The 13,279-nt window shown below is 41.8% G+C and overlaps 2 protein-coding genes across 2 annotated transcripts; one reads left to right on the top strand and one right to left on the bottom strand.

The window, feature by feature from the left end:
- Window positions 1-446: 446 nt before the first annotated feature.
- abhd10b (abhydrolase domain containing 10, depalmitoylase b) lies at window positions 447-6,050 on the bottom strand. Its single transcript, XM_072450796.1, has 5 exons — window positions 5,904-6,050; window positions 3,384-3,570; window positions 2,352-2,463; window positions 1,241-1,378; window positions 447-952 (listed from the first exon to the last, which is right to left on the bottom strand). Exons 1-5 carry the CDS (start codon window positions 5,995-5,997, stop codon window positions 611-613), a joined length of 873 nt encoding a protein of 290 aa, XP_072306897.1. The 5' UTR covers window positions 5,998-6,050; the 3' UTR covers window positions 447-610.
- Window positions 6,051-6,751: 701 nt separating this feature from the next.
- On the top strand, window positions 6,752-12,731 carry ythdf3 (YTH N6-methyladenosine RNA binding protein F3). Its single transcript, XM_072450794.1, has 6 exons — window positions 6,752-7,048; window positions 7,403-7,427; window positions 7,641-7,720; window positions 7,796-8,624; window positions 8,775-9,601; window positions 11,808-12,731. The coding sequence occupies exons 1-6, from the start codon at window positions 7,025-7,027 to the stop codon at window positions 11,829-11,831; spliced, it is 1,809 nt and encodes a 602-aa protein (XP_072306895.1). The 5' UTR covers window positions 6,752-7,024; the 3' UTR covers window positions 11,832-12,731.
- The last annotated feature ends 548 nt before the right edge of the window (window positions 12,732-13,279 follow it).

The raw sequence follows: 13,279 nt of genomic DNA, 5'->3' as shown, positions 1-13,279 counted from the left end.
ATATATATATATACATATATATATATATATATATATATATATATATATATATATATATATATATATATATATATATATATATATATATATATATATATATATATATATATATATATATATATATATATATATATATATATATATATATATATATATATATATATATATATATATGTGTGTATATACATATATGTGTGTGTATATACATATATATGTGTATATATATATATATATATATATATATATATATACACATATATATGTGTATATATATATATATATATATATATATATATATATATACATATATATGTGTATATATACATATATACATATACATATACACATATATATATATATATACACACATATATACATATACATATATATATATATATATATATATATATATACACACACATACATATATATATATATATTTACATGGCAATATCGGAAGCTAGGGGTTTCTGTAACATTAATAAAATGACGATAAACAGAGGTGTACATGTGATATTTGGTAGAAGAAGGTGCGGTTTGGTAATTCCCTGGAGGGCTGCATTCACAGTAATCACAGTCCTTCACCACAGCAGCCCACAGGCTCACCCTCTCAAACCAATGTAGTAAGCTTGTCTATGAGGTCATCAATGGTGTAGACCATAAGCTTGATGTCGTCCTTATCAGACATACGATGCTGACCATGTCGCCTTAGAATGACATCTACATCAGGACTGAGGATGCGCTCGGCCACCTGCATGGAGATATGCCAGGGGACATCTTCATCTTTGAGCCCGTGAATGAGACGGACTGGGCAGGTGACGGGGATGGGACTCTGGAGAACACAGTGATTTTCTGCCTCCTGAAGAAAGTCCATGTTAAACTTATAAAACCCCTCCTCTGAGTGTTTAGTGGGGACAATCCATTCTCCTTTCTCTTCAAACTCTTTCCGTGTCTGTGCATCAAGAGGAAAAATTATTGCTATAGCTACATTGGGTTACATCTTTAGACTATAGCACTAACAAAATATGGATTTGAAATGAAAGTATTAAAACTTGTGGTAATTGATATTTCTAACATCATAATCAAAAACAGATTCATACATTTATGAATCTTTTATATCTCATATATATATATATATATATATATATATATATATATATATATATATATTTTTTTTTAAATTACTATTACTTTAACATGGGAAAATTTCTATTGAAATTTCTAGAGCTGTTAGTTTCACCTCCAGTGGAAGAGACTTGTATGATGTCACGATCTGGTCAGCAGCGGTAGAGATGCCCACGAGAGCAGCAATTTTCTCTGGACGTGCGATTGCTGCCAGCAACATCAGCCACCCTCCTATACTTGACCCTACTAGTATCTGAGGAAAGAGCAGAGACGGCGTTACAAAGAAACATACCGCCACCCTCAGGATACACTGTGCAACAACAAGATCATACACAGTATGAAGAATGTTCTTGCTGTTAAAATGAGACATAATGCCAAGTGAACTTTTAAGAGCTTTTCACTATGTTATAGTAGTTTCCCCTCATCATTAACTCACTTAAACTTGTATTTTGAGTGATTCACACATGTTTGAGTTGTCTTCTGTGCCCTGCATTTGAGGTGCCATTGATCTGAAATCCTATATCTTCCCTCTAAAGTTTAGAGGGAAGAGAATTGTAACATCCTAATAATTGTAACATCCTAATACAGAGCAGTGGGCCCCCTTTTCTGTATTAGGATGTTACAACGCAACATTTTAGTGTTACAATAATTGTGAGAAAAAACAGAAAGGGACTGTGTCTAACATGTTACTATTTCTCAAGTTTGTGACCAGCTCTATGAAACTGAACTGTTTGAATATCAAAATAAAACTACATATTTTTTTAAACTATAGATCGATTCAAAATCCAAATTTTCTTCTAAAATAGTTACAATTATTATTTTTTAGTTCTTACGATTATATTGTGACCAAAATAATCACAATTATCGATTAACCAAATAATCTTGAAATCCCTGCTCTGTATCTACTTTGTTTGAGAACAGTGATGAAATTGTCCGTGGACTGGGTTGTCGAGACACCTGCCCTAGACCACCGCCCTGTGCTCCGTGCTTTCCTCTGCAGATAGATATATCTGCAGTGTTCTTTTTAAGACGGTCCAAGACAAATTTCTCTCAGAGGAAAGATTAATTGTTTTCAAAAAGCTCTGCTGCAGTCACTGAACCCATTCACAATTAAGTCATTTTAGATCAATATTGTTGTTTAATATGAACACAATGTAAAATACGTATGTGTGTGTATATCAGAAAGTCTTCTTTATGGTTGTGTTATGAAAAACTGCTAAACTCACCTGAGGACCTTCTGCTAACTCATCCAATACAAAAAGAACATCTTTTTTCCACGTGCCAATTGTTCCTTCTGCAATCACCCCTTCTGATGCCCCATGCCCTGTGTAATCAAACCTAAAGAGCGAGCAAAAGAGAAAGATGAAGAGAACATGGTCATAACAGATGTACCAATGTTTTCACTTGTGATCAAATGTGCTCTAGAATCAAGATGTACTCATTTCATTAATCTATGAAATATCTATTTAACTGGGATAGTTAGTGTATTTATGAAAAAAAAATGCTAAATTGTTAATGCTGTATAGTACTAACCTAGAACCATGACGCATGGTTTTCCACAGAAAGGGCTTGGTAAGTATACTTAAGTGATTCCTCTGTGAACATTTCATTCTCTGCCATTGAACCATCTTTGAAGCTGCCGGATGTTGAGCTAAAGGCTTGGTCAAGACTACGTTAACTGGATAATTGAGCTCATCGTGAGCATGTTTTATGCTGCTTTTAAGTGCATGTCAAGTGGTTTGTATGAGAGATTTCTCGGTGGGCAGTGCTCGTTCATTCATCGTTCAGTTCATTGCTGAGGAAACGCTTGTAGTTCTTTGAAGCTTAACATTTGTGCTGCCTCCAAAATTCATACGTCTCTAGCTTGAGCAATTGACTTGAAGCAGGAAAGAGATTTTTTTTTTTTTAAATTTATTTTTTATATATATTTTTTATATAACACATATATAACATACATATATACATAACATACATACATATATACATAACATATATACATATATACATAACATATATACATAACATATATACATAATATACATAACATACATAACAGACATACATACATAAGCTGCATTTTGTAATGGTGGAAACCAAAGTGCCCAGAGGAAATTAAGCGAGGCACATGAAGAAACTCCACACAGAAACCCTACATAGCTAGCCAGTGAGCCACTGTGCCACCATCTAATGTTAAAATGTCTGACGTATACTCGGTTTTAATGTTTAAGTGCTTGGTTGATGTGTAAAGAATGTCTCACCTTAGACAAGAGTGGCCTAGTGACCTGCAGAACTCCTCCAGTGCCTCCCCCTTTTGGCCGTTCATGTTGGAGCCATATCCAGGGAGAAAAACGACACCTGGGGTCTTTCCTTTCACTCTTCTGTAGGCCAGTTTAGGGAGGTCTGGTCGTGAGGCATATTGAACTGTGGACTTGTGTCTCCTATCGACTGTGTGACACAGAACAAAGGGTCTATTACACAATGTACAGGAAGTCATTCATGAGGGAGAGATGTAATAAATAATATTCCAAAATTATATTATATATAAAAAATGCAAATGCTTCATTGACAGAAGAAACCATTAGGCTGAGGAGGACAGAAGGCCATGTTTTTGAATCAGTTAAAATAAAGTTAAATCTCGAGCTAATGATACATTATCGAATAACATTAGAAAGCAAAGCATGCAATAGTTAGCGAGATACAAAGGATAAAACCCACAGCGCAAAAGATTTTGTTGTTGTTGTTGTTGTTGTTGTTTTATGGCGGTTGGCATCCAAGTGTTGCATTACCGCCAGACTTTATTCCTCAGACTTTGTCGTAGTTGTTGTTGTTGTTGTTTTATGGCGGTTGGCATCCAAGTGTTGCATTACCGCCAGACTTTATTCCTCAGACTTTGTCGTAGTCCTCAGACTCTGTCGTAGTCCGTAAAAGTACTCCTTCTTCATTGGTGTTACATTACTGCCACCTACTGTCGTAGTCCTCAGACTCTGTCGTAGTCCGTAAAAGTACTCCTTCCATTGCTTTGGTGTTACAAAGCCCATGAGGTCATGATATGTCTTTGTGACTAGAATAGTTGTTGTTGTTTCAGAGACCAACCGGCTTTATTCCAGGGAGACTCTTCTTCATCTTCCTCTCCTTCTTTGACGTTCGGTGCTTCCACCGTACAGCTTTATTCTTTAGGCTTCATTCTATAGGCTTTAATATTTCCACTGATGTCGCTGCTTGGTAGCCGTGCGTCTACGAGACTGGGCGAGGACAGGAGACCACCCCCACCCCCATCTCGTCACTCTGATCACTCTGACTCCCCAAAAGCAGACCCCCATCACTCCGACTCCCATTTAGCGCCTTTAGCCTGTTTTCTATATCTGCCCAATCAAGCTCCTTTGTTCCAAGGAATCTCCCTGCAGCTTTAGCAATGATCCTGATCCTTTTAGTTCTGCTTTGAGTCTGAGCAGCACAGTTTACAACATCCACCATAAAGAGTACAAAATCCTCTCTATCCACAACCAGGGTATTCTCATTAATTCTGGAACCTGCACACTTGGGACCTCCACTCTTGAAACCTTCACACTTCTTGGGAGCCACGCTGGCCTTTCTCATTTCGCCCTGGCTGGGAGCAGCGCTGGCTCCCCTCTCTGTATTTACTCTAAACTCGTTACTTGAAACTTTCTTGACTGCATCTGCATAGGATATACCTTGAGAGACCTTTATTTTCTGCACCTCAGCAGCTCTTTTGCTAAACCTGCATCCCCCGAAGGCAGAGCTATGTTCTTCCCCACAGTTACAGCACTTCAGTTTTGCACCCACGTCACACTTCCCATACTCGTGATCTCCTGCACATTTACCACACCTTTGCCTCCCTCTACAGACCGCTGCAATATGCCCAAAGCGCTGGCACTTAAAGCAACGCAGGGGCGGCGGAACATATGGCCTGACGCTATAGCACATGTACCCAATGAACACCTTACTAGGCAGGCACCTCCCTTCAAGTGTTACCATTACATCATGTCACATCTTACCCCAAACCGGGTCACCTTCAAACGCCTAGCGTCCACCACCGTAGCTCCAGTCAAATTCTCCTTAACTTCATCCACAGACGTCGCCGTAGGGACACCTACGATAACCCCTCTGACCGTGTTTCTTTCAGCATCAGACACAAGAATGTCCTTTCCACCCAGACGTTTAGTTCCAATCGCCTTCCGTTGCTGAGCCGCGTCCATGCACACGACCAGCAGCGAGCCATCTCTAAGGACACTCACACTCTTGATCACTCCCACAGCTACAGTTAGGCTCTTTGACAATGCCACTGAATTCCACTCCTTAAAGGATGCACTATCCTGTGCAAGCTTTATGATCACCTTACAGTCTCTGCTCTCACCCCGGACATCAATAGCTTCAGCCTCATCCTGCTGCTCATTCCCAGAACCCTCGGACGAGCTAAGGGACTTTTTACGTTTCCGGGCACGTGCAGCCAGAAAAGGCTGCTCCTCCACGCCGTCCAGAGCGTCTTCCATCCCCGATCCACTCTCCTCCGCCATTTCCCGTCTCTCCAGACCGGGTGTTGAGCAAGGTCTCCTCACAGTTTTAGTCCAGGGCTTGTTCTTCTGTAGTTGTACGTCTTCTGTGGCTCACTGTGTTCTAGGCGCAAAGAGCAAACCAACATGCCCTAAATGTGCCACTCCGCCGCCAGTGCGCCACACCCCCTCAAGGCGTTTATGGTCGTGTTAGACAACTAAATATACATACAACTACTCTCAGCTAGTCATAATGATGGGACAAACCTTTCGAGTACGTTGTAGACAGAGCAGAGAATCCTCCATTCGTAAATATCAGTGAAAGTCCTCTACGACAGGACGTGAGCGCCACGGCCGCCATACTGCTGGCGACCCACAGGAAGTATCGCGAGAGTGGCAGTGTCAGCGCTTTACATAGGCCCAATGGTGTAGACCACGGATCTATTATATTATACTTATACACGCAGTTATTCAAACATCACAGTGACTTTTGTGTAAGACACAATCACACAAACAGACTTCTCTACAAGCAGCTCAGAACTGCCAGAAAGAGCAATATTCAGAAACGCGATATGCGCCACGTTGCGGTCAAAGTTGCACGCAGAAAATGTAGGTAAGACTTATATATATATATATATATATATATATATATATATATATATATATATATATATATATATATATATATATATATATATATATATATATATATATATATATAAGCCCTACGGCAAAACCAAGGGGCCATATATTCTTAAAATAATACATTTTTATTGTATTACTATTATGAAGTATTACTGATTATATTAATACGGATTAAATACACATCCCAGTCTTATCAAGCCGTCTACGTAAGTGGTACGTTACTTTAACTTAACAAACAGAGAGCTCGAGAGTCGCAAAGACAAAAAGGCAAATGTACGTGTCTCTAAACAGGGCGTTGTGAAGAACATACAGATAGATAGTGTTGGAGTATTAATAGCCCGGTGCTTTTGTGACTGTCATGTGCAGTCAGTGGCGGCGTGTAACATGACTCAGAGCGTCATAGGCGGAAGGTCACGGAGCAGCGGAGCGGAAGCGGAGTAAAAGAGCCCATCCGCCATTGCAGAGTATGTGGTGTGGGAGACTTCATTTAGGCACCAGGCACTTTAACACCGACTGAAAGAACCCGCCTGTGCCCGGAGCGGACGCGGGAACCGAAGCCACCGTCAAGACAGCCGTGTTTTGGACGAGGCAGAGACACGCGTCGTCGCCAGGTCTGACCGCTGAAGGGAAAAAGGGGGAAAAACGCCGCCAGTGAGATCGAGCCGAGCAGGAAAAGCACCCGAGAGCAGAGGGACGCCCGCCCGGACTGTCTCACGAGCCGAGCCCGTGTCGGTTTCTGGAGGATGTCTGCCACCACTGTCGACCAGGTTTGTGTATTGACAGTGAGCGGAGACCGTGAATTATTACCGCGCGTCCAAATGAAACTTTGCCGATAACGCAGCAGATCTTGGATACGTGGTTTGATATTAGCTGTAATGTAGGCCAATAGTAGCACGCGCAGGGTTCAGCCGCTGGGCAATGCGGCACGGGGCACTCTGGATGTCTCTGCGTTGGACATCCGGTCAATAAGGCGAAAGATGTAAAGTGTAAAATGCTCACATCCGGCTCCTACTGTGATTTACTGTAGTGTGATGCTCGCTCCTGCCCAGACGCCAGGCACTAGCATACTGCTGCAAACTGTGCTATATACTTATGCTGTTTTTTCTCATGTTTTCTTCCAGAGACCTAAAGGACAAGCAAATAAAGGTGATGGTTGATTATTTACGTCCTTCTTAAATATTTTTCAATAAAATGGTCACCTTATACTAAGAAACGTGTTTATCTATTTCTTTCTGGTTTTTTGCCTGTGTTTTACTAAGCTACAGGTTTATCTACCTTTTATAATGTGCCTGCCGCAATCTGTTGTTGCCAATCTGTTGGCTTGGATCTGGTTTAGACATCTGTTTTTTCTTCTTTTAGTGCAAAACGGATCAATGCATCAAAAGGATGGTGTGAACGATGATGACTTTGAACCTTACCTAAGCGGCCAGACAAATCAAGTAAGTTGTACTGTGACTGTCATACTGACATGATTGGTTTGTAGGTCCTAAATTAATAATATTTTCATTTTACAGAATAATAGCTATCCACCAATGTCTGATCCCTATATGCCCAGCTACTATGCCCCATCCATTGGATTCCCCTACTCTCTGGGAGAAGCAGCTTGGTCCACAGCTGGAGACCCCCCAATGCCGTACCTTACTACCTATGGACAGATGAGCAATGGCGAGCCCCATTTTATACCCGACGGTGTTTTCAGCCAACCAGGAGCTCTTGGGAATACTCCTCCTTTCCTTGGTCAACATGGCTTCAACTTTTTTCCTGGAAATGCAGACTTTTCTACCTGGGGTACCAGTGTCTCTCAGGGTCAGTCCACACAAAGCTCAGTATACAGTAACAGCTATGGGTACGCCCCCAGTTCCCTGGGTCGGGCCATCACTGATGGACAAGGAGGGTTTGGAAGTGACACTCAACTCAGTAAGGTACCAGTGCTGAGCAGCATCGAGCAGGGTATGGCAGGGCTAAAACTGGGTACAGACATGGTGGCTGCAGTCACCAAAACTGTGGGATCACCTTTAGGGGGCACACCGGGCATGAGTAGCATGACAGCAAATAACCTCCCCCCATCTATCAGCTCCTCTGCACCTAAACCTGCCTCCTGGGCAGCTATTGCCAAGAAGCCTGCCAAACTACAACCTAAAGTCAAGCCAAAAGCCAATATGGGGATGGTGGGAGTCTCCATCCCTCCACCTCCCATAAAGCACAATATGAACATTGGGACGTGGGATGATAAGGGCTCCCTGAACAAGGCTCCGTTAGCTCAGACCATGATGCCCGGTCAGCAGCTGGTGCAGCAGCCGCTTCTGGCCCAGCCCCCGGCATTGCTGCAGAGCCCCCTGCCCCCTCAGCACCAACACCAACCCCAACACCAACCCCAACACCAACCCCAACACCAACCCCAACACCAACCCCAACACCAACCCCAACACCAACCCCAACACCAACCCCAACACCAACCCCAACACCAACCCCAACACCAACCCCACCACCAACCCCACCACCAACACCAACCCCACCATCAGTCCTTCCAGCTGCAGTCCCTACAGTCACAACAACACCCTCTGCCCCCTGGCCCCCCACACCTCCACATGTCCTCCCAGCCAGGACCCCCGCAGCACCTCCATCATCACCACCATCATCATCATCAGCCATCTCAGCAGCCTGGCCCACCCACGAACCGCTGGGTGGCTCCCAGGAACCGGGGTGATGGCTTCGGTTTCGGGGTTCCATTGAGCGCCTCTCCCTGCTCTGGAGAAGTGCATCCTGTTTTAGAGAAATTACGGGCTCTCAACAACTTCAATCCCAAAGACTTTGACTGGAACTTGAAAAATGGACGTGTTTTCATTATCAAGAGCTATTCAGAAGATGACATCCACCGCTCAATCAAGTACTCAATCTGGTGTAGTACAGAACATGGAAACAAGCGCTTGGATGGGGCCTACCGCACCCTGGGCAGCAAGGGTCCACTCTACCTGCTGTTCAGCGTCAATGGCAGTGGGCACTTTTGTGGCGTAGCCGAGATGTGCTCCCCTGTGGACTACAATGCATATGCAGGTGTATGGTCTCAGGACAAGTGGAAGGGCAAGTTTGAAGTAAAATGGATTTTCATTAAAGACGTGCCCAACAACCAGCTGCGCCACATTCGATTAGAGAACAATGACAACAAGCCAGTGACCAATTCCAGGGACACGCAAGAGGTGCCTCTGGAGAAGTCCAAACAAGTGCTTAAAATAATCGCGACTTACAAGCATACCACCTCAATCTTTGATGATTTTGCACATTATGAAAAACGTCAGGAAGAAGAGGAGGCTCTGAGGAAGGTGAGCTAAACACATACTCTACAGTGTTTTTATTCATCATTTAGTGATTTATACAGTGAACCTTCACTGGCGCACTCCAAGAAGGGATGTTCTATCCAAATCTCAAAGTAATATGCGTCTCTATATACAATATTTCTTGTGATATTGTGTAGGGTCTACCAGAATTGTAGATATGTTACGTTTTCCTTTTAACATGCCTTGACAAGACTGGTGTGAATCATTACTGTTGGCTTTAAGAATTAACACTCACTTCTTCATCTTGTCTGCCCTGAAATGGAGCAAAGAATGTCTGTTACCTACGCAACCTTGGCAGTTTTTGATAATAATGATTACTCCTTCTATTTCTACTACTTAGCTATGGAACATTGGTCTACACTTGTGTCCCTGGGGGTCCCAGGCAGTTCAGTAAAACCCAGATTTTCTCATAATTCCTTGTTACAGAGATGGTGATGATCAGCTCAAGTGGAGTTAGATGCAGAGAGGTTTCCTGAAATAGGCTACATTCCAGGCATTCCTGCTTCCAGACAAAGGCAGATGCTGGCTCTGATCTCCCTTTGAACACCCAGCTCTCTGCCCTCCACAGCTCCTCATGCTTTATTAGTCTTTAACAACATAAGCCCTTCTGCTGCAAACGGGCTCCAGAGTTGAGTAGTCAGTACAGTTTGTCTCCAGGTTCAAAATGTCTTCCAGCTAAACATAATGTCTGAGCTCTATTATTAATCACAGAGGGAAACTTCTGTTTGTGCCACACATAGTTTTTATTACAATATGGAAAGCCTCTTTCAGAGGCAGTAGATATGGAGTAAAAGCATGAGTGCACAGTATAGCAATTCATGGCATCTAATTTCATTTAGAAACCCCTTGGTCCCCTCTGATGGCACTCTATTGATGTGCAGTTCGTCTCTCGCAACTGACCTTGTTAATATGCGCTGGCTTACTTTCTCATAAATATTTCAAGTCGGTGTTTTCAGGCTTCTGAAAACAACCTGTCAGTAGAGCGCCTGTTTCATCCTCGTAGTGCAGGCTCTGAGCTGTGCTGCTTTTGTAGCACTGACCTCCTACATGACAGGACCGGCCCAGCGCAGGCCTCGTCCTCTGTGGCCTGACAAGGTTAATTGTTCTCTATTGTTTGGTCTGTCTTTTCTCCATTTGAGAAGTGTCAAACCAACACATCCCCTCGCACTACAACATCTTTGATGGTTTAAGGATGTAAATGCTACATTTGGGTCTTAACCAATTTCAACTGCCATACAGTACCCCAAGTATTGCATACAAGAACTGTCAGCGAGGGCTGGGTATTGCCTAGTACTTCATTATACAATACGTATCCCGATGCAGGGTCCACGATACAGTACGAGTCTCGATGCAGGGAACTTGATATGATACATGTCCTGATTCATGGATATCCCTTAAAACTGGTTTTAAAAGTTTTATAAAATTATTTTTGAATTAAGTAGAATATAAAAGTGTATTAGAAGTTCATGTCCTCAATATCAGAAAACAAATTTCCAATTGTAGGTTCAGAAGTGTAGAATGTAGCAATTTATAATGACCTTATGTTGTTTAAAAGTATCACGAGACGCATTTCTGTATCGATACATGTATCTCCAAGACGTTTGTCACAATATCTATATATTGAGCACATTTAATTATTTTTTGTGTCAGATTGTTTCACCGTTTGTTTCCCAGACCATTGACTAAAGCTGCCATTTGTATTGATGTCAGCCACAAAATCAGAATCAGAATCAGGAACATAAGGACCTTTTACCTGCGCCACCATTGTGCCAAGTGCACTGAACCAAGAATTTTAACAAATGCATATTTGAAAATGTAATGATGGGATGCTGCCCAGTGTTCGAGTCGTCCAAGAAGCAGCACTCATGCCAGGCTCCGACCAGCTGCTGAATGTCCTCCCTGCTCTCATCCCCATTCCATGCCTCACTCTCCTCGCTAATAAAGTCTTTAAAGCCATAATTAAAATACATGGTGATTCATATTTTAAGTTGCTTGTAAGATATTATACGACTTATTCTGATAATTAACTTTACTTTTAATACATTATTTTCTGCCACATCAAGGCTTCAAGCCTTTTGTTTGATTGTGTAAAAGAAGAAAACCTTATGGGTGCATTGACATTTTACTGAATTGCATGTTATTTCCCTCCCATCTTTGATGATGATATTGATTGTCTCCTGTGTCTAACTAGGAACGCAACAGAAGTAAACAGTAACCTACAAGCAACAACCGCAACACTAAAGATGATGGACCTTAAACTAAATCTGCTTAATCGAGAGGAGAAGAGGCTTTCCACTGAAGAAGATAATGTATCTGGTCACTTAGACATGATAGAGGAACTCATTTGTATCTGTTGATTAGTGTTTGGCTCACTGCAAAGAACACAACTTATTTTACTATAATCATTGAAGCACTTTGATTCATTCTAAACAGCCTCAATACCAACACAACTCTTAAACTTGATTTGATTTGTTTTTAAGCGAACTAACTGACTAACAAGAATAGTCAGAATATGTCACCTGCCTAACATCATTTTTAATGCCTCAATCTTTTTTTTCGAATACAGCCGAGTGCCGTCCACTCCTGCAGAGATTTTCAAATTAAATGTATAATTAATTCAGTAATTGAACCAGTATTCATCTGCCTGGCCACCCTCAGACAGAGGCAGTGGAAGATTGACAGGTGGAATTTAACAGCTACAATTATGCCAATCAAGATGTACCGTCGCTCTACCCATTAACGTTGTTTTCTGCATTTTTTGTGAGCCAAAAGAGTTCTGCATCAGGCCAAGATAGCTGGCCAGGGCACACCTTTTGTTTTCTTGTGATTCTGTCATTCTGAAGTGCTTTGTTTGAGGAGAAACTTGCTGCTTTGGTAGAGTTAGCAGTGGCTCAGGCCCTGTGGGTGTCTTTGGTTTCACATCCATGTTCTTGACTGTACCTCAGGCTCAATCAGACTGTCTGTCCTTATCAACACAAGCACTTTTGGGTGAACTCCCCACACTCCTTTGTAAGCTTCACTGGGATTCCCCCAAAACAGCAAGACATAATCTATAGGGACAGTTTTCTCCTCAAGGTAATCACTAGTTAAATAAAATTACTATTATTAGAGTAAACATCGGTCTCTTTGTGTATTTCATTGACTCCTTGTGTATTCAATGACGATTACAGCTCTGGAACACTGACATAGAAGTAGAATTATTCATTAAACTTAGACTATCTTAAGAGTACATACAACTTTGTAAGTCTATTACTTATAAAGGTGATTGGCAATAATTTACAGATTATAAAAGCAAAAATAAAATACACAGCTTTAGCGACATCTCCTAAATATGGTAAAAAAGTAAATCAGAAGTAACTCAATGTATTTTTCATTTAGTCCATGTGGCCACTAGAGTGCGCCATTGTATCACACTTCTGTCTGCCTCTAGACATACGGTACAAAGCTTCTCCAGTTACATGCAAAGCTTCCTTTCTTCTGAAGCCCAGGTACAAGCACAATTATACCAGGGTGAGAAGCACTTTTGTGTTTTCAAGCTCGTTCTTGCAATTAATGAGCCCGCCACACTGCAGTGAGAAGGAGAGAAAGGTCTTCATTTGTGTTTGTCAAAAGGGCTGTAATTATAACATTGGAGACTCTGGATTACAACTCCTCTCCTCTGTG

The sequence above is a fragment of the Eucyclogobius newberryi genome, unplaced genomic scaffold (assembly GCF_026437365.1).
Source record: "Eucyclogobius newberryi isolate DKJ021-1_F unplaced genomic scaffold, fEucNew1.0.hap1 SCAF_18, whole genome shotgun sequence".
NCBI lineage: Eukaryota > Metazoa > Chordata > Actinopteri > Gobiiformes > Gobiidae > Eucyclogobius > Eucyclogobius newberryi.
Note: the sequence above shows the minus strand (reverse complement) of the source record. Positions and strands in the feature narration are given on the sequence as shown.